This window comes from Coregonus lavaretus (assembly GCF_964263955.1).
Source record: "Coregonus lavaretus genome assembly, chromosome: 30".
Taxonomy (NCBI): domain Eukaryota; kingdom Metazoa; phylum Chordata; class Actinopteri; order Salmoniformes; family Salmonidae; genus Coregonus; species Coregonus lavaretus.
The window spans coordinates 7,533,307-7,560,367 of record NC_140017.1 but is presented as its reverse complement, the minus strand read 5'-3'; the positions used below and the strand labels follow the sequence as shown (position 1 = coordinate 7,560,367).

At 44.9% G+C, this 27,061-nt stretch overlaps 1 protein-coding gene across 1 annotated transcript in view; it reads right to left on the bottom strand.

Moving 5' to 3' along the window:
• Positions 1-20,643, bottom strand: part of ttc9b (tetratricopeptide repeat domain 9B) — a gene marked incomplete at its 3' end in the record, with an annotated part of 34,703 nt that extends 14,060 nt beyond the window's left edge. The window contains exon 1 of the mRNA XM_084147512.1: positions 20,226-20,643. Coding sequence (XP_084003638.1) covers positions 20,226-20,607 — 382 coding nt within the window. The 5' untranslated portion in view covers positions 20,608-20,643. The remainder of the gene's footprint in view (positions 1-20,225) is intronic.
• Positions 20,644-27,061: the final 6,418 nt, after the last annotated feature.

The following is a 27,061-nucleotide window of genomic DNA, read 5'->3' as shown; positions in this document are numbered from 1 at the left end:
AAACAAACATCGAGACATCAAGCGGTAGTAGCTAGTACTCCGGGGACGACGAACGCCGAAGCCTGCCCGAACAAGGAGGAGGAGCAGTCTCGGCGGAATTCGTGACAGTACCCCCCCCTTGAGAGTAATGGGCAGGTGGAGAGAATGAACCAGGATGTGGGTAGGTTTCTGAGATCATATTGCCAGGGCCGGCAGGAGGAGTGGTCGGGGTATATCCCCTGGGCAGAGATGGCTCAGAACTCTCTTCGCCACTCCTCTACTAACCTGACTCCTTTCCAGTGCGTGTTAGGGTATCAGCCGGTTCTGGCACCATGGCATCAGAGCCAGATCGAGGCTCCTGCGGTGGATGAGTGGTTTCGGCGCTCGGAGGAGACGTGGAACGCTGCACACGTACATCTGCAGCGGGCCATCCGCAGGCAGAAGGCGAGCGCCGATCTCCACCGCAGTGAGGGTCCAGTATACGCCCCTGGAGATCGAGTCTGGCTCTCGACTCGAAACCTGCCCCTACGCCTGCCCTGCCGGAAGCTTGGCCGGCGGTTTGTGGGGCCATTTAAAGTCCTGAGGAGATTGAACGAGGTGTGTTACAAGTTGCAACTGCCTAATGACTATCACATTAACCCCTCGTTCCATGTGTCTCTCCTCAGGCCGGTGGTAGCTGGTCCACTCCAGGACAGTGAGATAAGAGAGACCCCTCCGCCCCCACTGGACATCGAGGGGGCTCCGGCGTACTCAGTCCGGTCCATCGTGGATTCGAGACGTCGGATGGGGGGTCTACAATATCTCGTGGAGTGGGAGGGGTACGGTCCGGAGGAACTGTGCTGGGTACCTAGGAGGGACATTTTAGATCCATCTCTCCTGACTGAGTTCCACCGTAGTCATCCTACGAGCCCTGCTCCACGTCCTCCTGGTCGTCCCCGAGCCCGGGGTCAGCGCACGGCTGGAGCCGCGCGTCAAGGGGGGGGTATTGTCATGAATTCCACCGAGACTGCTCCTCCTCCTTGTTCGGGCAGGCTTCGGCGTTCGTCGTCCCCGGAGTACTAGCTACTACCGCTTGATGTCTCGATGTTTGTTTGGTCTTGTCTTGTTAGTGCACCTGTTTCATGTTATGTATTGATTAGGTCACCTATAAGTTTCCTTTAGTTTTGTTTGCAGTTGTGTGTGATTGTCCCCTGTCCGTTGGTGTCTCTGTACGTTCTTATTGTGGAACGAGTATTTTACGCACTGTGTTGCGTAATCATTTTGCCTCCTGTGTTTTCGAGGCCGTTTGATTTTGTTGTCTATTCAGTCTGAGTCAAGTCATTTTGACTGAGCCTCTGTGTCCTGCGCCTGACTCCTACACCGCATCCACATCAGCTATTGTGACACATGGATTAGCCACAGAGCAACAGCAATCCTGGGAGTGAAAAGGAAATAAAGTAGCCAGATTATTCTGTCAGATCCCTCACAGAGAGAGAGATGGGTTTAGCCTAAATCAGACGCAGTGGCTCCCTCTGCGCTTGGTTTCCAGATTCAAGAACCCCCCTAACCTCCCTACAACCCTGCACTCTTGCCACTCTCCCTCCCTTACCCCCCAACCCTCACCCACCCACACCACCTATCCACTACATTGGTACATAACCCATAATAATAGCGGATTCAATTAATAGCTAATCTATTGAAATATTCATACGATTGAAATAGCTATCCTTGTAATGACTTCAACAGCAGTAAGATGACCTCAGCATGCCCAATGTGAATAGTGCTCTCATATGTAGGGCTGTGGCGGTCATGACATTTTGTCAGCCGGTTATTGTCATACAAAAGACTGCTGATTTTATAGTAAGAAGAATATAATTGAACTTGGCTGAATAAAATAGAAAGGATATTTTCCCATTCCAGAGCGAGTGCGCATATGAAGTGGCTATATGTTGAGCATAAAAGTGATCATTTGAAACAGGTCCTATATGCTACATTTAGAGTTATTTGGCAAATTTAATTGTGAATGATACAAACCTTAGAATGTCTTTGAAATCAAAACATATATGGGCTGCATGGTGCGACTATAGGCTATTAAGGATTTGAGAAAGTCGAGAGAAAAAGAACTTGCGCTCTGTTCTCCCAAGTGATCATATTTTCACCCATCAGACAATGTACAAATGTAATCTTGTCTTTACTAATATGTAAAATTAGTTTTGATTTAGAATGGCCCATTATCAAATGGGCAGGGGAAAAAATTCATGAAATCTGTTTACACTGGAATAGGGAATGGAGGTCACTTTCCCGCCAGTTAGTTTTTCACTCATGCCAGGGTAGGTTACTCCGGTTATTTCACTCCACACATCAACCACTGTTTGAGGAGCATGCAGCCTCTCGCTGCGTGACAGGTGATATTCCTTCCAAACTCTGTATGCCATGGGCTTTCCAACCCTGTTCCTGCAGCTACCCAGTGCTTAAATTGGGAAACCAAGTGAAATATGTATTTATTTTATTTTTATTTCACCTTTATTTAACCAGGTAAGCCAGTTGAGAACAAGTTCTCATTTACAACTGCGACCTGGCCAAGATAAAGCAAAGCAGTGCGATAAAAACAACACAGAGTTACATATGGGGTAAAAAAACATAAAGTCAAAAATACAACAGAAAATATATATACAGTGTGTGCAAATGTAGCAAGTTATGGAGGTAAGGCAATAAATAGGCTATAGTGCAAAATAATTACAATAGTATTAACACTGGAATGCTAGATGTAACATGTTAGTAACATGTTTTCACAACGAAACATATTTCAATAAACTATTAACAGCCCCTCTCTCTGCACGCTGGAGAAAGGAATGAAGGTGAGAGGGGAGGAGATGGAAACGCATGGTGGTGAGATATTCTGTAGCTAAAGGTAATGTGTCAGCCTATTAATTATGAAAATATAAAAAATGCCCTATTACTAGGCTATTAAAAATCAAATACAAATTCTAGTATAGGCTAGACCAATTATGCACCAAAGACATCTTAAATCATATTTTTAAAATGTTTTTCTGCCATGTGTAATATGTGGTAGGCTATTTATTGTATAGCGGCACAATCCTTATTTTAATTAAGAGTTTTTCACCTTACAAAGTGCTGTCCATTTTCTTGCTTTAGGCTTTGAAACAGCATCCACAATGACCATGCTTTCCACTCAGTTTCAACCCATTGAACTTCTTTCTTCAAATTGAATTGATCATCACAGTGAGGTGAGTTTTAAAAGCACATACTGTTTTGATGATAAGTGTTTGATGTGATTTTCGATAGCATTTGCACTGATGTCAGAGTGGTTAGGGGGACATTAGCGACCTGATGGTCGTTAGCGAGTTGGGTACTACCAACGCATGTCCAGAGTACATTAGAGGAGATTACCGTGACTCAACGGTCACGTGGAATTTTACTGCGGTCATGACTCATGACTGCCGGTGTGGCGGTAATACGGTCACCGCAACAGCCCTACTCATATGCCTTTACTGTACATCTGTGCCATGCTCATTGCCCATTTCCCCATTTGCATGTGGTTACATGCAGTGTTTCTTTGTGTGTGTGTGTTTGTGTGTATGTTGAAGTGTTGCTCTGTTGTCCAGACAGAGGGGACTATATTTGTCTGGGTCACTGGTGTGGTACTGTGATGTTGTTGTAGCCTTCAGCAAGCTAATTAACTGGACATCAGTGTGCAGCAGAGAGAGAGAGAGAGAGAGAGAGAGAGAGAGAAGGCTGGCCTGGCTAGGTGGATAACGTCTCTGAGGACAGACAGACAGATGCTATCTTTTGCCTTTAGCGCAGCAGGTTGACGCTGTCTGTCTGTCTGTCTGTCTTGGTGGCCGGCGCCTGCATCTCACTAATGACTGCGGTTTGATCCACGGCCAGTTACACTTAGCCTGGGTACCAGTCTGTTTGTGCTAACAGACACTCCTTGCCACTCCTTGTTTGGCTTGACAATGACAATGGAGTAGGCAAATGCACAAACAGATCTGGGACCATAGCTTACACTCACACTGAACTACAATACAGCCATGCTGCCCAATGTACTAATGAATATGGTGAAGGCCTTGTTTTAGCTACAAGACTTGAAGAGGCCAGGATTTGTCAATCAAACATTTGGAGTAACTACTGGAAAGCTGAAGTGATTTGAACACAGCTGGACAAACATGTGGAGGTAGAGAGGCCAATGAGGATAGAGTCAGAGCAGAGGAGAGGAGAGGAGAGGAGAGGAGAGCAGGCCAGGACTCTGAGGCCCAGGCCACACACACACAGACACACACACACACAAAGAGAAAGAGTCCACTACATGACTCAGCAGCATCCCACTCCACACTGGCTGGTAAACACAGAGCTCTACACACAGACCAACACATTCACTAACCTAAGAAGCTAAGAACATTAAACCGTTTTTGATTACAGTAGATATTACCTTTCAATCGTATTCATTCTCTTCCTTTTATTTTACATTTTGTCCTTTTGTTTTGTCCATGCGCCTGTCATCCATGTCTATTTTCTTTAATGTAATACATCATTTTTACAGTCTCCCTCCAAAAAGTCATTCATTCACAAACCTTTTTAATTTCCATATGTACAAGGAAGCTAAGTGTTTGTTTCTTGGGCTCCAGGAATGTGACTGAAAAAGGGCCCCAGTTCTGAAAAAATTAAACTGATTGAAAGTATAAGGGGGATATCGGTGAACAAGTGCCGTGGTCAAGGCTAGGACGGCGCCAGTGCAATGAGTGGAGCTTACTCAAGTGTTCAAAATATCATATCAGATCGACAGCCTAATGCTTCTTATGTACACTGAACAAAAATATAAACGCAACATGTAAAGTCTTGGTCCCATGTTTCAAGAGCTGAAATAAAAGATCCCAGAAATGTTCCATACGCAAAAAAAACTAATTTCTCTAAAATGTTGTGCACAAATTTGTTTACATCCCTGTTAGTGAGCATTTTTCCTTCGCCAAGATAATCCATCGTCCTGACAGGTGTGGCACATCAAGGAGCTGATTAAACAACATGATCGTTACACACACTGGTACACAGCGTGCTGGGGACAATAAAAGGCCACTCTAAAATGTTGTTTTAGAGAAATTGGCAGTACGTCTAACCGGCCTCACAACCGCAACCCACGTGTAACTTCGCCAGCCCAGGACCTCCACATCCGACTTCTTCACCTGCGGGATCATTTCAGACCAGCCACCCGGACAGCTGATGAAACTATGGGTTTGCACAACCAAAGAATTTCTGCACAAACTGTCAGAAACCGTCTCAGGGAAGTTCATCTGCGTGCTCGTCGTCCTCACCAAGGTCTTGACCTGCTCACCTTAGATGGCTACTGGCACGCTGGAGAAGTATGCTCTTCACGGATGAATCCCAGTTTCAACTGTACTGGGCAGATGGCAGACAGAGTGTATGGCGTCGTGTGGGCGAGCGGTTTGCTGATGTCAACGTTGTGAACAGAGCAGGCAGGCATATGCTACGGACAACGAACACAATTGCATTTTATCGATGGCAATTTGAATGCACATAGATACCGTGACGAAATCCTGAGGCCCATTGTGGTGCCATTCATCTGCCGTCATCACCTCATGTTTCAGCATGATAATACACAGCCCCATGTCGCAAGGAAGACCCATGGGGTGGCGCACAATTGGCCCAGGGTAGGGGAGGGAATGGCCGGCAGGGATGTAGCTCAGTTGGTAGAGCATGGCGTTTGCAACGCCAGGGTTGTGGGTTCGATTCCCACGGGGGGCAGCATGAAAAAATAAAACAAAATAATGTATGCACTCACTAAACTGTAAGTCGCTCTGGATAAGAGCGTCTGCTAAATGACTAAAAAAATTAAATTAAATAAAAATAAAGGATCTGTACAGAATTACTGGAAGCTGAAAATCTCCCAGTTCTTCCATGGCCTGCATACTCACCAGACATGTCAACCATTGAGCATGTTTGGGATGCTCTGGATCGACGTGTACGACAGCGTGTTCCAGTTCCTGACAATATCCAGCAACTTCGCACAGCCATTGAAGAGGAGTGGGACAACATTCCACAATCAACAGCCTGATCAACTCTATGTGAAGGAGAAGTGTCGCACTGCATGAGGCAAGTGGTGGTCACACCAGATACTGACTGGTTTTCTGATCCACACTCCTAGCTTTTTTTAAAGGTATCTGTATTCCCAGTCATGTGAATAGATTAGGGCCTAATGAATGCATTCCGATTTACTGATTTCCTTATATGGACTGTAACTCAGTAAAATCTTTCAAATTGTTGCATGTTGCGTTTATATTTTTGTTCAGTGTATTTGGCATTGATAGACTGGTTTTACCCACAACAACTTTCTATCCAAGATGGGAGAGACCGCAAGGACGTCTCATGTTATGCAGGTTCAGGTAGCCTATACAGGACAGCTGTATATTCTATATATAAAAAATGGGTAGCTGATTGTCACGGATCCCCCCGGTACTGCTGCTCATTCCGTTCACCAGTTCCGGAGGTCTTACGTCACCGGCTTTCTAGGCGTCACTGACATGGATCATTACCACCAACCCCGGACTGTCTTGTCTCATTACGTTCACCTGGTTCCCATTCCCCCTGATTAGTATGTGTATACAGTATATGTGCCCTCTGTTCCCCATTGGCCTTGTGGATTATTGTCCACAAGGTCTCGTGAGTACCGTGTATTGTGCGCCTGTTATTACTGGTCTCGTCCCGTGTATTGTGTAGAGGTTACACCTCGCTCTTTTGTTTGGGTTACATCCCTTTGTTACATATATACATGTTTGTTTTGGGCTTCGTCCCTGTCGTTTTTCATGACGTAGCTTGTGTTGGGTGGAGTAAATAAAACCCCTAATACGTATTCCTGTGGCATGTCTTCTAATCATTATACAACGTGACACTGAATAGTATTCTGTTGCATCTAAAATTCATTTGACAATCTGCAATGTTTGAATTTCCAACTTTAATTACTGAAAAAGTAACGACATTATTGCCACCAGCCAGCAGTCTGAAAATTGCAGCATTGCGTGTGTAGCTTTGTGAAATGTTAGGCTTAACCTGAGAAAATGGCGACCAAATAGGCTCTAGGTCATTACCTTGAATATACAGTTGAAGTCGGAAGTTTACATACACCATAGCCAAATACATTTAAACTCAAATTCCTGACATTTAATCCTAGTAAAAAATTCCCTGTCTGTCACGGTTTCGGCCGAGGCTGCTCCTCCTCCTGGTTCGGGCAGGCTTCGGCGTTCGCCGTCCCCGGAGTACTAGCTGCCACCGCTCTATGTTTCTGTATTTGATTGCTTTTGTCTGTCTGTCACACCTGTGTCTGGTTGGGTGTTGATTACGTGTCTTATAAGTTCCTTGTTTTGCTCTAGGGTAATTGTGTGTTGTTATTTTGTTGCCACCTTGTCTATGCTACGTGCTTGTTTTCCGTTTTGTTTCATGTTTAGTGTTTTACGCGTGTGCGTAGTTTTCCCTCGACACTTCGTGTATTTTCGAGGTCGGGGTTTTCCACTCGTGGCATTTGGACTATTAAAGTCTTGTTGGACTAACCTCTGTTTCCTGCGCTTGACTCCTCCACCACATCCACATCGGTTTAGTGACACTGTCTTAGGTCAGTTAGGATCACCACTTTATTTTAAGAATGTGAAATGTCAGAATAATAGTAGAGAGACTGATTTATTTCAGCTTTTATTTCTTTCATCACATTCCCAGTGGGTCAGAAGTTTACATACACTCAATTAGTATTTGGTAGCATTGCCTTTAAATTGTTTAACATGGGTCAAACGTTTCGGGTAGCCTTCCACAAGATTCCCACAATAAGTTGGGTGAATTTTGGCCCATTCCTCCTGACAGAGCTGGTGTAACTGAGTCAGGTTTGTAGGCCTCCTTGCTCGCACACGCTTTTTCAGTTCTGCCCACAAACGTTCTATAGGATTGAGGTCAGGGCTTTGTGATGGCCACTCCAATACCTTGACTTTGTTGTCCTTAAGCCATTTTGCCACAGCTTTGGAAGTATGCTTGGGGTCATTGTCCATTTGGAGGACCCATTTACGACCAAGTTTTAACTTCCTGACTGATGTCTTGAGATGTTGCTTCAATATATCCTTCCTCATGATGCCATCTATTTTGTGAAGTGCACCAGTCCCTCCTGCAGCAAAGCACCCCCACAGCATGATGCTGCCACCCCCGTGCTTCACGGTTGGGATGGTGTTCTTCGGCTTGCAAGTGTTCCCCCTTTTCCTCCAAACATAACGATGGTCATTATGGCCAAACAGTTCAATTTTTGTTTCATCAGACCAGAGGACATTACTCCAAAAAGTACAATCTTTGTCCCCATGTGCAGCTGCAAACCGTAGTCTGGCTTTTTTATGGCGGTTTTGGAGCAGTGGCTTCTTCCTTGCTGAGCGGCCTTTCAGGTTATGTCGATATAGGACTTGTTTTACTGTGGATATAGATACATTTGTACCTGTTTCCTCCAGCATCTTCACAAGGTCCTTTGCTGTTGTTCTGGGATTGATTTGCACTTTTCGCACCAAAGTACGTTCATCTCTAGGAGACAGAATGCGTCTCCTTCCTGAGCGGTATGACGGCTGTGTGGTCCCATGGTGTTTATACTTGCGTACTATTGTTTGTACAGATTAACGTGGTACCTTCAGGCGTTTGGAAATTGCTCCCAAGGATGAACCAGACTTGTGGAGGTCTACAATATTTTTTCTGAGGTCTTGGCTGATTTCTTTTGATTTTCTCATGATGTCAAGCAAAGAGGCACTGAGTTTGAAGGTAGGCCTTGAAATACATCCACAGGTACACCTCCAATTGACTCAAATTATGTAAATTAGCCTACCAGAAGCTTCTAAAGCCATGACATCATTTTCTGGAATTTTCAAAGCTGTTTAAAGGCACAGTCAACTTAGTGTATGTACACTTCTGACCCACTGGAATTGTGATACAGTGAATTATAAGTGAAATTATCTGTCTGTAAACAATTGTTGGAAAAATTACTTGTGTCATGCACAAAGTAGATGTCCTAACCGACTTGCCAAACTATAGTTTGTTAACAAGAAATTTGTGGAGTGGTTGAAAAACTAGTTTTAATGACTCCAACCTAAGTGTATGTAAACTTCCGACTTCAACTGTACATTTCCGGTTACTATGACCTTGACCTTCTGCCAAGGACATATTCTTTAGACATTTTTAGTCAGTCCAATGGCCTTGCTTACAGTATTTGTGCCAAATACAGTGGGGGAAAAAAGTATTTAGTCAGCCACCAATTGTGCAAGTTCTCCCACTTCAAAAGATGAGAGAGGCCTGTAATTTTCATCATAGGTACACGTCAAATATGACAGACAAAATGAGAAAAATAAATCCAGAAAATCACATTGTAGGATTTTTAATGAATTTATTTGCAAATTATGGTGGAAAATAAGTATTTGGTCACCTACAAACAAGCAAGATTTCTGGCTCTCACAGACCTGTAACTTCTTCTTTAAGAGGCTCCTCTGTCCTCCACTCATTACCTGTATTAATGGCACCTGTTTGAACTTGTTATCAGTATAAAAGACACCTGCTGTCAAAGGACACCAGAAACAAAATTGTAGGCCTGCACCAGGCTGGGAAGACTGAATCTGCAATAGGTAAGCAGCTTGGTTTGAAGAAATCAACTGTGGGAGCAATTATTAGGAAATGGAAGACATACAAGACCACTGATAATCTCCCTCGATGTGGGGCTCCACACAAGATCTCACCCCGTGGGGTCAAAATGATCACAAGAACGGTGAGCAAAAATCCCAGAACCACACAGGGGGACCTAGTTAATGACCTGCAGAGAGCTGGGACCAAAGTAACAAAGCCTACCATCAGTAACACACTACGCCGCCAGGGACTCAAATCCTGCAGGGACAGACGTGTCCCCCTGCTTAAGCCAGTACATGTCCAGGCCCGTCTGAAGTTTGCTAGAGTGCATTTGGATGATCCAGAAGAGGATTGGGAGAATGTCATATGGTCAGATGAAACCAAAATATAACTTTTTGGTAAAAACTCAACTCGTCGTGTTTGGAGGACAAAGAATGCTGAGTTGCATCCAAAGAACACCATACCTACTGTGAAGCATGGGGTGGAATCATCATGCTTTGGGGCTGTTTTTCTGCAAAGGGACCAGGACGACTGATCTGTGTAAAGGAAAGAATGAATGGGGCCATGTATCGTGAGATTTTGAGTGAAAACCTCCTTCCATCAGCAAGGGCATTGAAGATGAAACGTGGCTGGGTCTTTCAGCATGACAATGATCCCAAACACACCGCCCGGGCAACGAAGGAGTGGCTTCGTAAAAGCATTTCAAGGTCCTGGAGTGACCTAGCCAGTCTCCAGATCTCAACCCCATAGAAAATCTTTGGAGGGAGTTGAAAGTCCGTGTTGCCCAGCGACAGCCCCAAAACATCACTGCTCTAGAGGAGATCTGCATGGAGGAATGGGCCAAAATACCAGCAACAGTGTGTGAAAACCTTGTGAAGACTTACAGAAAACGTTTGAGCTGTGTCATTGCCAACAAAGGGTATATAACAAAGTATTGAGAAACTTTTGTTATTGACCAAATACTTATTTTCCATCATAATTTGCAAATAAATAAATAAAAAATCCTACAATGTGATTTTCTGGATTTTTTTTCCTCATTTTGTCTGTCATAGTTGACGTGTACCTATGATGAAAATTACAGGCCTCTCTCATCTTTTTAAGTGGGAGAACTTGCACAATTGGTGGCTGACTAAATACTTTTTTTCCCCACTGTATATGATTGAAATAGCTTCTGTAAATTCAGAGATAAATAACCACTTATTCAACTCAGAAATGTGTTTCCGTTCACCAATGATTCAATATTTCAGTGGGTCATATCCACTGGGCACAGATGTCAGTTCAACGTTTAGGTTTGATTTACATTTGGTTGAGTTGTCATTAGATTTAGGTTAAAAGTTGGGTGAAAAAAATACGAAATTCCCTTTACATTGATGACTTTTTCCAGGTTGATTCAACGTCATCACATTGAATTTTTTGGTTGAAATGACGTGGAAACAACGTTGATTTAACCAGTTTTGCCCAGTGGGTAGGCCATATAATTGTACATATGTTAGCCAATCATTATAAAAAATTACTTGAGTAGATAAAAATAAAGAAAATCTCAGAAAATGCTGTAATACTGACAAAAGGTCAATGTCATAGTAATTGAACATATCTGTAGGTTCCATATACACTGAGTATACCAAACATTAGGAACACCTTTCTAATATTGAGTTGGGCCCCCCTTTTTACACTCAGAACAACCTCAGGGTGTCAAAAGCGTTCCACAGGGATTCTGGCCCATGTTGACTCCAATGTTTCCCACAGTTGGGTCAAGTTGGCTGGATGTCCTTTGGGTGGTGGACCATTCTTGATACACACAGGAAACTGTTGAGCGTGAAAAACTCAGTAGCTGTGATAAGGTGGTGTTGAAGGAGTCAGGCGCAGGGGGGTAAATCACAGAAACAGGCTTTAATCTGAAAAATACAGGTTTATGCAGAAAGGCGTCAAACACACTCCAGGGCACAAAACAGGTGCACTGGAAAATACAAGGTACACGGGAAAAATACTCCCGTCGATACCAAATACAAGAACTCCACCGAGCTACTAACCTCCACAACAAACAATCACCCACAAGGACAAGGGGGCAGAGGGAACACTTATACATGGACTAATTAGGGGAATAGAACCAGGTGTGTGTGATTGACAAGACAATTGATATGATGATTGGGGCGGCAGTGGTTAGTAATCCGGTGACGACGAATGCCGAAGCCTGCCCGAACAAGGAGGGGAGGCAGCCTCTGCAGAAGTCGTGACAGCAGCATTGCAGTTCTTGACACAAACCGGTGTGCCTGGCACCTACTACCATAACCCGTTCAAAGGCACTTAAATCTTTTGTCTTGCCCATTCACCCTTGCAATGGCAGACATACACAATCCATGTCTCGATATTCTCAAGGCTAAAAAATCCTTTAACCTGTCTCATCCCCTTCATCTACACTGATTGAAGTGGATTTAACAAGTGACATCAATAAGGTTCATAGCTTTCACCTGGGTTCATCTGGTCAGTCTATGTCACGGAAAGAGCAGGTGTTCTTAATGTTTTGTATATGTAGATACTAAAATAATGCGCATTTTCTACCTTATAACAATAATCATTTGTGCCATTTGAAATTGGGTCAGTGGGTACTGAGGGAACATAGGGCTGAGGGAAACTAGGGCTGAGGGAACATAGGGCTGAGGGAAACTAGGGCTGAGGGAACATAGTGTGGACCCCGCCTATATTAACATGCAGCTTTCTGGATAAATACCAAGTTGTCTCTCCTGTCCACTGGAGCACAGTGTGTTAGATATGCACAAATTATTCTTACAAAATTCTCATTACGGTAGCTGTTGACCAAGAACACTCTGTATGTTTTTACTCTCTGCATCTCTCTCTCTCTTTCTCAATATCTCTCTCTTTCTCTCTCTCACCCTCCTTCCCTCTATCTCCCTCCCTCCCTCCTTCGCAGATGACTGGATCTTATTTACTGCCATGACAAGAGCACTCTAGCTCTGCCAGGGCGATGATATAATACCGTTAGCCTTGGATGGGATTTCTCATCACCATACTTACAATGAAAAATGATATGCAAATGTAGCAATGAAGAACAACGTAACATACTCCCTCCTCCTCCCAGAGGTCAAAAAGGTCCACCCAAGTCAACTCACTCTTTTCTTCCCCCTCTCTCTCTCTCCATCTCCATCTCTATCCCTCTTCTAATCCCTTCATATTTAACAGTTCCCTTAACACCCTGTCCAGTTTCTCTCGCTCTCTTTCACCCACCCTCCCCCTCTTCACGCTCAGTGCCTTTCCTCTTGGCTCCCTGACCCTCCCCCCTTCTCTCTGTCTCTCTCTCTCTCGTTCCCTCTCTCTTGGCTGCAATGGAATGGTAAAGAGGAGAGTACAGCGTGCCCAGTCGAGCCCCCACAGCGATGCCATGCCATCTGCAGAACTGGCACAACGCGCCCATGGCTCTCATACAACCGCGCAACCCCTGAACAGCCAACATACGAACCAAGGAAAAACACCCCCCGACCCCATTCCTTCTTTTCACCCTCACCTTCCTCTCTCCCCCTCTGTCCTCCTCTTCCTCCCCCATAAAATCCACCCTTTCTTTCCCTTCTCCCTCCCCATATACTTTCCCCTCCACCCTCCTCCTCTTCTTCCATACACCTCATACCCTGTCTATCCCTCGCTCTTCCTCTCCAACACCTCCTCTTCCTCCTCCATACACTTCATCCTCTCCATCTCCTCCTCTAGTGACGTTACTGGTAGTGGGACTTTTGATGGTCCACTCTGGTTTCATAAGAGGGGGCTGACTGGCCTGTATAGTAGGCTAGGCCTTGTGATAGATAGCACCCCCTCTGCTGTATTATATAGCACCGAGGACTATCCTAGATGGCACCCTACAGTGAGGGAAAAAAGTATTTGATCCCCTGCTGATTTTGTACATTTGCCCACTGACAAAGAAATGATCAGTCTATAATTTTAATGGTAGGTTTATTTGAACAGTGAGAGACAGAATAACAGCAACAAAATCCAGAAAAACGCATGTCAAAATTGTTATAAATTGATTTGCATTTTAATGAGGGAAATAAGTATTTGACCCCTCTGCAAAACATGACTTAGTACTTGGTGGCAAAACCCTTGTTGGCAATCACAGAGGTCAGACGTTTCTTGTAGTTGGCCACCAGGTTTGCACACATCTCAGGAGGGATTTTGTCCCACTCCTCTTTGCAGATCTTCTCCAAGTCATTAAGTCCTTAATGTGCTTCTTCTTGAGTTGAGCCACTCCTTTGTTGCCTTGGCCGTGTGTTTTGGGTCATTGTCATGCTGGAATACCCATCCACAACCCATTTTCAATGCCCTGGCTGAGGGAAGGAGGTTCTCACCCAAGATTTGACGGTACATGGCCCCGTCCATCGTCCCTTTGATGCAGTGAAGTTGTCCTGTCCCCTTAGCAGAAAAACACCCCCAAAGCATAATGTTTCCACCTCCATGTTTGATGGTGGGGATGGTGTTCTTGGGGTCATAGGCAGCATTCCTCCTCCTCCAAACACGGCGAGTTGAGTTGATGCCAAAGAGCTCCATTTTGGTCTCATCTGACCACAACACTTTCACCCAGTTCTCGTCTGAATCATTCAGATGTTCATTGGCAAACTTCAGACGGCCCTGTATATGTGCTTTCTTGACCAGGGGGACCTTGCGGCGTAGTGTGTTACCAATTGTTTTCTTGGTGACTATGGTCCCAGCTGCCTTGAGATCATTGACAAGATCCTCCCGTGTAGTTCTGGGCTGATTACTCACCATTCTCATGATCATTGCAACTCCACGAGGTGAGATCTTGCATGGAGCCCCAGGCCGAGGGAGATTGACAGTTCTTTTGTGTTTCTTCCATTTGCGAATAATCGCACCAACTGTTGTCACCTTCTCACCAAGCTGCTTGGCGATGGTCTTGTAGCCCATTCCAGCCTTGTGTAGTTCTACAATCTTGCCCCTGACATCCTTGGAGAGCTCTTTGGTCTTGGCCATGGTGGAGAGTTTGGAATCTGATTGATTGATTGCTTCTGTGGACAGGTGTCTTTTATACAGGTAACAAACTGAGATTAGGAGCACTCCCTTTAAGAGTGTGCTCCTAATCTCAGCTCGTTACCTGTATAAAATACACCTGGGAGCCAGAAATCTTTCTGATTGAGAGGGGGTCAAATACGTATTTCCCTCATTAAAATGCAAATCAATTTATAACATTTTTGACATGTGTTTTTCTGGATTTTTTTGTTGTTATTCTGTCTCTCACTGTTCAAATAAACCTACCATTAAAATTATAGACTGATCATTTCTTTGTCAGTGGGCAAACGTACAAAATCAGCAGGGGATCAAATACTTTTTTCCCTCACTGTATTTCCTATATAGTGCACTACTTTTGACCAGGGCCTGTTCAAAAGTAGTGCACTATGTAGGGAATAGGGTGCCATTTGGGATACAGCCTCCAACAGTATTATACCCCTGTTCCCTTCTGGAATGATTAGAGAGTGATGTCATAAATCTCAAGATTGTTGGGGATGTGTAGAGGCACTGGGAGCCAAATGGAACTCCCAGTAAATTGACTTTTATCTCATTTCTTGGTTGTCTATTCCTTGTCTGGGGAGAAACAGATGCTGATGATACTGTACCTACACGCTCATTGAAGTCTTGTTACTATGGGGGCCTGTAATTGCAAGTCAAGAGTCACAAGTTCATTGATGACCTCAATGTAATAGCCCTGAGTGGAAATGGATGTGGTGAGAAATATTGACCCTTTACATCAGACACGGATACACACAAGCATGCGTACACACACACACACACACACACACACACACACACACACACACACACACACACACACTGGCCAGTGATGGAGCTAATGGAGGTGATGTTGATACACCCACTACCTCCAGTTAGTTGTAAATGAACCCCATGAGCATTCTAGGAGCCTGATGGATTAGTATAAACATACCGCAGCAAAATGTTAATGGACATCGATGAAATAATGCACAGCCTAAACCTTGTAAAGTGTCCATCATGCCCTCATCGCAGCTCTTTGGCTTAATGCATTGTGTCTAAAAGAAAGCCAGTCTCCTGAAAGGGCTATGGGTGGATCTGCTGCTCAGTAGTAGAGCTCTCACACACACACACACACACACACACAAGTGGGTGGATGTTGCTGGATCATCATGGCAGTAAGAAGAGCATTTGAGAACAGTACATAAAAGGTGTTGGGTGTTACGAAACGTCCTGATGGGTGAATAAAAGGTGTTGGGTGTTACGAAACATCCTGATGGGTGAATAAAAGGTGTTGGGTGTTACGAAATGTCCTGATGGGTGAATAAAAGGTGTTGGGTGTTACGAAACATCCTGATGAGTGAATAAAAGGTGTTGGGTGTTACGAAACATCCTGATGAGTGAATAAAAGGTGTTGGGTGTTACGAAACATCCTGATGGGTGAATAACAGGTGTTGGGTGTTACGAAACATCCTGATGGGTGAATAAAAGGTGTTGGGTGTTACGAAACGTCCTGATGGGTGAATAAAAGGTGTTGGGTGTTACGAAACATCCTGATGAGTGAATAAAAGGTGTTGGGTGTTACGTAACAAGTGGTTCCGCTCATAACGTTGTGCTGCTGCTGCAGCAACCCAAGGCTGTGACTCATGACTCACGCACCGATCGAGCCAATCACAGGGAGCAAAGGAATAATTGAGTCAGAGATCAGAGGAAACGAGACAAGGAAAAGATGGCTCAATCTCCCTCACAAAAGGAGTTTGGACCTGACTCATTTTTTAAAATTGACATCTGTGCTCTGTAGAAGATCTCTCTTTATCTGAATAAGCAATCTGTATTGTCTAAAATGATCTAATAATGCAGCAACTGCTTCCTGCTGTTTTAATATTCTTCCTCCCCAGTGAGCACAAGACATTGAAAATACGTATTTCAATACGCCTTTTCAACGTCGTTTCAACGTCTTTTTCAAGTGCTTTGAGTGCCAAGTATGAAAAGAACAGTGGAAAATGTTCGCATATTTGCTGTTATCACATGTATCTGTGAGCACAGTATGTGGTTTGGGTGGGTGGGTGTGCTGCCTGCAGAACATGATTCATCCCAAATACCTCCCTCTGGCCAACATGTTGCAGCACCATTTCCAGACTGGCTACAGACAGACTGCCTGGTGTAACCCACTTAGACACAGTCCCACAGACCCATGGGGAAACAGGATTTTGGCTCTTTTAACAAGGACGACGGCAAATAGACCATTCATCTCAATGGCTCTCTCTCAGACAGAATCTGGTAAAAACAACATAAGCTTGCACATCCCTACACAAAAAAACAGACAACACACACACAGCAATGTCAGTATGGGCACTGTGGGAATGGCAGGGCGAGAAACAAGCTATGCACCCCCACCCTCCCCCATATCAGATACCCCCTTGGTTAGCTGCTGTTCTTCAGAGCTACAATTGCTGAGACAAACGGAATCCCACACACACAGACACACACACACACACACACATACATACATACACACACAGAGGAGCTGAGGGTAAGGCTGTCCGCTCTGTTGCCTCTGTATCATGCGTCAGAGACTAAGACAGCTGGCCAATCAAAACACTGCCTCACTCAACACCACAGGGGCCACCTTCTGTCCAGCAGGACTCTGGGTAACCAGACCGTTGGTAGGGTGGAGAGGTCTCCAGTCTTATGAAATGTGTACGAATAATGTCTTTTTATTCATTCTAAAATAAAATAATCACAAATACATTATCTGAAAAATGTACACCACTGAGAGAATGTGGGCTATGAGCACCATCACTGCTATTACTGTTATCATTGTTGTTATTTTCAACACTGTGAGATTGGGGGAGAGGTCACGAAATATCAAACAATCCCTGTGTGTATGGGTCTTTGTTATTGTGAGAAGTGAGAGCAGAATGAGGTGAATAAAACAGGAAAAAGCCCAGTGATGGTTGCCATGGAAAATACGCCGCCTATCGCTCGCTCACACTCTCTCCCTCTCTTCGTAGCTGCCTCGCTTTCCATCTTCCTTTTCTCTTTCTTCCTCTCTTCTTCTCTCTCCCCCTCTCTCTTTTACTCTCCCTCTCGTTCTTTTACCCTCTCTTCCCATCCCCCGACCTCCCACTCTTTTTCTCCTTCACGCCAGGGTATCTTCCCCACAGGGCCCAGACAGAGGGCCATAAGACGGGGCAGAGAGAGCCAACCTTCAGCCTGTCACACCAGCTGAGCCAGGACCCAGCGGAGCCAGGACAGAGAGACACAGCCAGCACCACAGCAACCCAACCTGCCTTTAACCATTCTATATTTTCATGTTAACTGTTTGTTAGAATATATTTTACTTAAAATGGCATGCTGAATCAGAGATTCTTCTGAATAATAGGGTGCTGAATCCTCATAGATATAGTCAACAAAATGAATAAGACAGCACCATAAAGTATATCACTCACCAAATAGATTTCACAATGCATTATATAACACCTTAGCCATAATCTCATGTAGACAGACTACTATCACAGTGGTAAACAATATTTTATCCTGTCATCATTAGACCCACTGACACATCTAATCTCCTATAGGCCAACTCACATCTGCCAGACAGACTACTGTATCTGTTAGAATCACATCTCATACATCTGTTTCATAGATTATCTGGCAGGTTACATTCTCTCACACTCACATCTGTTGAATAGATTATCCTATTTCTTATTCAAAGAATTACCAATAACAAATATCTGTAAGCTCAGCTTTACTCATATCTCATTGTTAGAGATATTAAGTTTATCTGAGTAAGATATCAGTTGATCTTTTCTAATTACATGACACATACATAGCCTATTTAACTGACACTTGTGCATGGTTTGATAGAGGGATTAACCTTGATGACCAGACATGATGATGCTGACCAGAAAAGAGTCCTAATATTGTCAATTATTCTAACCATACAAATTGTTGTGAGTTTCAATTCATTGGCTGCGTTTACACAGGCAGCCCAATTCTGATTTTTTTCACTAATTGGTCTTTTGGCCAATCAGATCAGCTCTTTTGTCAATATTTGGGTAAAATATCAGAATTGGGCTGCCTGTGTAAACGCAGTCATAGTGGCATATTACTTGTATTTGTGAGGTAATTCTAGGATCCATGTAGACAGATTTCACCTGTAAACTGGGATTGTCCACACCATGTTTTCTCACCTCAGAGCATGTGAACTGTTTTTGTAACAACACAGTGGCACTGTGGGAGACATCATGTGTTGGATGAAATGGCAGCATATAACCCCAGGCTCCCACTGTGTGTATTTGTGTCCCTTTTCCACAGGATGTACACTCCTGTTAATATAGCCTTTCCACTGACTACATTAACAGCTGATCACCATCAAATCACTGGTTTCCCCCATGGCTATCAAATGAATTAACTGTGGGAGAAGGTTTGGAATCAAGAGAACCAAAAATAAACTTCAATGGAGCACAACAAAGAGAGTCTGATATTGAAAAAAAAACTTGATAAGAATCGCAAGAGGAAGATATGGCTTGAGGCAAAAACGAGTCTAGCACACAAATGATAAGGTATTATAATTAACCTGTGTGCCAGTTACTAATAAAGGAATCATCAGGGCCCAGTGCAGTCAAAAACATGATTTTCCAGTGTTTTATATATATATTTCCACACTATGAGGTTGGAATAATACTGTGAAATTGTGAAAATGATAATGCCCTTTTAGTGTAAGAGATGTTCGAAAAGACTGCCTGAAATTTCAGCTTGTTTGGAGTTTTGGCCTGCCTGGTGACATTAGTTAACAGACCAATAACAAAGAGAGTTCCAAAACTCTCTGCCAATAACAGCTAGTTTTCTGTTTTTTCCTCCCAACTCAGTCCAATTCCAGTCAATCCTAGGACAATTATTGCTCGAGAAATTGCTCTATGCTAAGAAGCTATTTTTCTTTATTTTTTACATTTGTTATTGAAAACGGCAGGTAACTTAGTGGGTAAGAGCGTTGTGCCAGTAACCGAAAGCTTGCCGGTTCTAATCCCCGAGCCGACTAGGTGAAAAACCTGTCGATGTGCCCTTAAGCAAGGTACTTAACCCTAATTGCTCATGTAAGTCGCTCTGGATAAATTACTAATATGTAAATGTATAAAAAAAATCACAGTAAGGTACTTAATTGTTTCCCATAAATTTTTTGATATTGAGATGAAAATGGCTGCATTGGACCTTTAATCAAGATTGGCCATACATTTCACGTTGAAATGGCAGGAATATCACACAATGAAAAATATGGACACATTCGCTATCTACCCGTCTAAATTCAGCACCATGGCGCTGTCCATTGTGCAATGCACGAGCTATTAATGTATTATTAAGCCAATTCTTATTAACCTATCCCCATACAGGCCTCACAGCAGCGGAAATTATGCTTGACACTGGCTAATTGTCTAAACTCGTTCCTTCCTAACCCGGTGAACCGAAACGAACAATGGCAGCCGTGGTTCAATCTCAGAACACGAGCTTCCAGGCTCAAGCCCCTCAAGAGCCGGGGTCTCTCCCGTTGCGTGGACGCGCGACGCCGAGCAAAAACACCGACTAGGCTAGCTACTCACCTGTCAGGCTGTCGTAGCACTCGATCTCCGTGATCTCCACAGTTCTCCGCTGCTCCTCCGTCAGCTTGACCGCGGCTTGGCTCAGGAGGTTGACCTCGGAGCCCGAGGTTCCATCAACTAAATGTACCCCTTTCAGCTGCAGCAGAGCCCGGTGGTACTTCCCTATCGCTTCCCGGAATTTCTTCTCCTTGTAGCAGCGGTGGCCCTCCACCTTGAAGTCAATGGCTTTCTGTATGTTTGCCTCCATCTCCATCTGTGCCGAGCCGGCACGAGACCCTCCACCACCTCCAACGCCGACGTCTCCCGCCGCCGCCGCCAGGCTCCGGCCCCCCGCCTCTGGGTAGCTCTTCAGGCTCTTTATGGAGTGCTGCTTGGCTTCCATCTCTCTCAGTGGGTGCGACTGGACCCGGCCATGCTGTTCCGACGCGAGGGTCTATTTTCTCGGAGAGGACTGGAGCTGTGCGTAAAGAAAGCCCGTAGGCAACAACAATAAAGATGAGAGCGAGAGAATATAGGGTGAGGGCTATCTAAAAACCTAACACGTACCGCGCAAATAGGCTATAAGCAATCAAAACAGCTTACACAAATTCAGACTACCGTAAATTGTATTTTATATAAAAATCACAAATAATTGGCTTGGATTCCTGAATTACAACCACTCTTCTTCTATTTCGGAGCTCCTCTGACCATCGCGCGAGAGGATGCCTCGATTGTGTCTGCGCTCGAACCCCCGGCACGCGCCGCTTCAGCACCACAGACAGCCGGCGCAGGCTCGCGCGCGATGAATTGTGGGAAAGAGAGGAGTCGTGCGGTGCTCCTGCACCACCAGCGAAGTTCAATCTGATCTTGCACCTCAAAGCAGTAAGCAATCTTCGCTTGGATTTATATGATCACTCAAGAGTCACGATGGATTTGTGGAAAGAAACTGAAAATAAAAACTAAAAGCACACCAACATTTATAACAAGGAGTTGAAATGACTATGTATGAATATGTCGCGGGTAGAGGCTAAATCTATTCTACAAATCTGTTGTTTTAAAACCTGATTGTAGTAGGCCTATGCCCTCTGGTTCTGATCCAAATGGCAAGATTTGTCAATTGAGAAAATGAAATCAATGAACTCAAGACTATTCCATATACACTATACATACAAAAGTATGAGTACACCCCTTCAAAGGAGTGGATTTGGCTATTTCAGCCACACCCGTTGCTGACAGGTGTATAAAATCAAGCACACCGCCATGCAATCTCCATAGACAAACATTGACAGTAGAATGACCATACTGAAATGCTCAGTGACTTTCAACGGGGCACCACCATAAGATGCCACCTTTCCAACAAGTCAGTTCATCAAATGTATGCTGCTAGAGCTGTCCAGGTCAACTGTAAGTGCTGTTATTTTGAAGTGGAAACTTCTAGGAGCAACAACGGCTCAGCTGCAAAGTGGTAGGCCACACAAGCTCACAGAAGGGGACCGCCGAGTGCTGTAGCGCAAAGCGCGTAAAAGCTGTCTGTCCTCGGTTGCAACACTTACTACTGAGTTCCAAACTGCCTCTGGAAGCAATGTCAGCACAATAACTGTTTGTCGGGAGCTTCATGAATTGGTTTCCATGGCCGAGCAGCTGCACACAAGCCTAAGATCACCATGCGCAATGCCAAGCGTCTGCTGGAGTGGTGTAAAGCTCACAGCAGTGGAAACGTGTTCTCTGGAGTGATAAATCACTGTTCACCATCTGGCAGTCCGAAGGACAAATCTGGGTTTGGCGGATGCCAGGAGAATGCTACCTGCCCGAATGCATAGTGCCAACTGTAAGGTTTGGTGGAGGAGGAATAATGGTCTGGGGCTGTTTTTCATGGTTCGGGCTAGGCCCCTTAGTTCCAGTGAAGGGAAATCTTAATGCCACATCATGCAATGACATTCTAGACGATTCTGTGCTTCCAACTTTGTGGCAACAGTTTAGGGAAGGTCCTTTCCTGTTTCAGCATGACAATGCCCTGTGCACAAATCGAGGTCCATACAGAAAATGGTTTGTTGAGATCACTGTGGAAGAACTTGACTGGCCTGCACAGAGCCCTGACCTCAAACCCATCGAACACCTTTGGGATGAATTGGAACGCCGACTGTTAGCCAGGCCTAATCGCCCAACATCAGTGCCCGACCTCACTAATGCTCTTGTGGCTGAATGGAAGCAAGTCCCCGCAGCAATGTTCCAATATCAAGTGGGAAGCTTTCCCAGAAGAGTGGAGGCAGCAAAGGGGAGACCAACTCCATATTAATGCCCATGATTTTGGAATGAGATGTAGGACGAGCAGGTGTCCACATACTTTTGGTCATGTAGTGTACCTACCTATGCTAATTCAGTGGCACCATGCCACTCTTTTGTTATTTTTCTCCTGAAGACCGTGATAGGTAGCAGGATGAGAGGGGATATTGTGTACATTTCAATGATTTGTGACCAGATTCCATTGGAACCACAGAAATACCAGTATTGTGCCCTTTTGTATAGCCTAGCCTACATTAATTCCACAGGAGACAAACCTACACTGGTATAGAATCCATAGTTGTTGTTGTTCGGCCACACTCATCTATTATGAATGTACTGTGCCTATGTTAATGACCAGCATCAACTGCTGTGGGACTGTGCTGGTTACTAAGCAGCAGTGACCCAGAGGACTTCCCCTCTGGCAAAGCTGCTCTGTCCCCTACGCCCCGAAAGATCACTTCTCCCTTCTATTTAAATCAAATCAAATCAAATTTTATTTGTCACATACACGTGTTTAGCACATGTTATAGCAGGTGGAGCGAAATGCTTGTGCCTCTAGCTCCGACAGTGCAGTAATATCTAACAATTTCACAACATATACCCAATACACACAAAAAAGTAAGGAATGGGATTTAAGAATATATACATTTATGGACAAGCAATGACAGAGCGGCATGGACTAAGATATAGAAGAATATTATAGAATAGAATGCAGTATATCCATATGAGATGAGTAGTGCAAGATATGTAAACATTATTAAAGTGACTAGTGTTCCATTTCTTAAAGTGGCCAATGATTTCAATCGGCAGCAGCAGCCTCTAATGTGCTAGTGATGGCTATTTAACAGTCTGATGGCCTTGAGATAGAAGCTGTTTTTCATTCTCTCGGTCCCAGCTTTGATGCACCTGTACTGACCTCGCCTTCTGGATGATAGCGGGGTGAACAGGCAGTGGCTCGGGTGGTTGATGTCCTTGATGATCTTTTTGGCCTTCCTGTGACATCGGGTGCTGTATGTGTCTTGGAGGGCGGGTAGTTTGCCCCCGGTAATGCGTTCGGCAGACCGCACCACCCTCTGGAGAGCCCTGCGGTTGTGGGCGGTGCAGTTGCCGTACCAGGCGGTGATACAGCCCGACAGGATGCTCTCAATTGTGCATCTGTAAAAGTTTGTGAGGGTTTTAGGTGATAAGCCACATTTCTTCAGCCTCCTGAGGTGAAGAGGCTCTGTTGCGCCTTCTTCACCACACTGTCTGCGTGGGTGGACCATTTCAGTTTGTCGGTGATGTGTACGCCAAGGAACTTGAAGCTTTCCACCTTCTCCACTGCGGTCCTGTCGATGTGGATAGGGGGGTGCACCCTCTGCTGTTTCCTGAAGTCCACGATCATCTCCTTTGTTTTGTTGATGTTGAGTGAGAGGTTATTTTCCTGGCACCACACTCCCAGAGCCCTCACCTCCTCCCTGTAGGCGGTCTCGTCATTGTTGGTAATCAAGCCTACTACTGTTGTGTCTTCTGCAAACTTGATGATTGAGTTGGAGGCGTGTTTGGCCACGCAGTCATGGGTGAACAGGGAGTTGTTTCCTACCTTCACCACCTGGGGGTGGCCTGTCAGGAAGTCCAGGACCCAGTTGCACAGGGCGGGGTTCAGACCCAGGGTCTTGAGCTTAATGATGAGCTTGGAGGGTACTATGGTGTTGAATGCTGAGCTATAGTCAATGAACAGCATTCTTACATAGGTATTCCTCTTGTCCAGATGGGATAGGGCAGTGTGCAGTGTGATGGCAATTGCATCGTCTGTGGATCTATTGGGGCGGTAAGCAAATTGAAGTGGGTCTAGGGTGACAGGTAAGGTAGAGGTGATATGATCCTTGACTAGTCTCTCAAAGCACTTCATATGATGACAGAGGTGAGGGCTACAGGGCGATAGTCATTTAGTTCAGTTACCTTTGCTTTCTTGGGTACAGGAACAATGGTGGCCATCTTGAAGCATGTGGGAACAGCAGACTGGGAAAGGGAGAGATTGAATATGTCCATGAACACACCGGCCAGCTGGTCTGCGCATGCTCTGAGGACACGGCTAGGAATGCCGTCTGGGCCGGCAGCCTTGCCGGGGTTAACATGCCTAAATGTCTTAATCACGTCGGCCATGGAGAAGGAGAGGCCACAGTCCTTGGTAGTGGGCCTCGTCAGTGGCACTGTGTTATCCTCAAAGCGGGCGAAGAAGGTGTTTGGCTTGTCTGGAAGCGAGACGTCAGTGTCGGCGACGTGGCTTGTTTTCTTTTTATAGTCCGTGATTGTCTGTAGACCCTGCCACATACGTCTCGTGTCTGAGCCGTTGAATTGCGACTCCACTTTGTCTCTATACTGATGTTTTGCCAGTTTAATCGCCTTGCGGAGTGAGTAGCTACACTGTTTGTATTCTGCCATATTCCCAGTCACCTTGCCATGGTTGAATGCGGTGGTTCGCGCTTTCAGATTTGCGCGACTGCTGCCGTCTATCCACGGTTTCTGGTTAGGGTAGGTTTTAATAGTCACAGTGGGCACAACATCACCTATACACTTCCTGATAAGCTCAGTCACTGTTTCAGTGTATATGTCTAAATTATTTTCGGAAGCTACCCGGAACATATCCCAGTCCGTGTGATCAAAACAATCTTGAAGCGTGTATTCCAATTGGTCAGACCAGCGTTGAATAGTCCTTAGCACGGGTACTTCCTGTTTGAGTTTCTGCCTATAGGAAGGGAGAAGCAAAATGGAGTCGTGGTCAGATTTGCCGGAGGGCGGGGGAGGGCCTTATAACCATCCCGGAAGTTTGAATAGCAATGGTTGAGGATTTTAGCAGCGCGAGTACAACAGTCGATATGTTGATAGAACTTCGGCAGCCTAGTCCTCAAATTTGCTTTGTTAAAATCCCCGGCTGCAATAAATGCAGCCTCAGGATATGTGGTTTCCAGTTTGCATAAGGTCCAGTGAAGTTCTTTGAGGGCCGTCGTGGTATCGGCTTGAGGGGGGATATACACGGCCGTGACTATAACCGAAGAAAATTATCTTGGGAGATAATACGGTCGGCATTTGATTGTGAGATATTCTAGGTCGGGTGAACAGAAGGACTCGAGTTCCTCTATGTTACTACAATTACACCACGAGTCGTTAATCATGAAACACACACCTCCGCCCTTCTGCTTCCCAGAGAGATATTTATTCCTGTCTGCGCGATGAACTGAGAACCCATCTGGCTGGACCGATTCCGACAGAATATTCCAAGAGAGCCATGTTTCCGTGAAACAGAGTATGTTACAGGCCTTGATGTCTCTCTGGAAAGAAATCCTTGCCCGTAGTTCGTCGACTTTGTTAACCAAAGATTGAACATTAGCGAGTAGAATACTTGGAAGCGGTGGGTGGTGTGCTAAGTCAGACCAGCAGGCCGCTCCGAGTGCCTCTCCTCCGCCGACGATGTTTTGGGTCAGCCGCTGGAATCAGTTTAGTTGCCCTGGGGAGAGCAAAGAAAGGATCTGCTTCGGGAAAGTCGTATTCCTGGTCTGAGCTAATAATGTAAAAAATAATACATAAAAAACAAAATACTGCAAAGTTTCCTAAGAGCTAGTCACGAGGCCGACATCTTCGTCGGCGCCACTAACAGGGATGTAACAGCTGATGAGTGGTGAGGACTCTGGTACAAAAATGTTTTTTTTTGTGCATCACCTAGGTGGGTGCTAGCCTGGGTACCAGTCAGTTTGATTTATCATTCCACTCCTTGTCATGCTAAACATGACACAGCGTACAAGGTGTGGAATGTTAGCAAACAGGTTCTGGATTTCAGGTGGGTGCTTCAAATCAGAGGTGAAAGTAGTGACTTAACCCCCACATGAAGTGAAGGTCTATGAGAATTCTCTCTCTTCCGGTATTGTCTGTCTGAAACTGTGAGTGGGAGAAGAGTGGACAGGCTGTCACACTCGCACCACCTCTCCTCTTTGTCTGTCACTGTCAAAGCCTGGTTAGTGGTACCAGCTGTGCTCCTGCATGTGTGAGGGGGAGGGTGGGGGCTAAGACAGCCAAAACCCAGGGAGGTAACACTGACAACATGGAGAGCAACCTGACTCACCCCCCTAACACACACACACACCACTCCAGACAACATATTATTGAACTCATCAATAGATAAATGATCAGCTCAATGTCTATTCCCCCGAGAAGCCAAATATTGACTCTGGTCTCTCACTTGCAATTTCAATGACAGGGTATCTCAGCAATTTCAATGACAGGGTATCTCATTAAAAGAGCACGGTCCAAAGTACAAGAGCACACTGTAGGACTGAAATCCTGGAGGACGGGATAGCTGCTTGAAGTAGCTGGCTCAAATAGGGAGGGAAAATAAATCAGGCGAGACTTTTACCGCCATTTTCCTGTTTATGTTTAAGATCACTTCCTCAAGGCATGGTGCCTTGTTGCATTACATCTTTTAAATGATAAAACCTTGGATGTTTTTCTTGTCATGATTTTCTAAATCTATATACAGTGTAGCAAAGTTCAGGTGTGAAGTTTAATAATAAAAAAAGAAAAGATACAAAGTCTCAAAA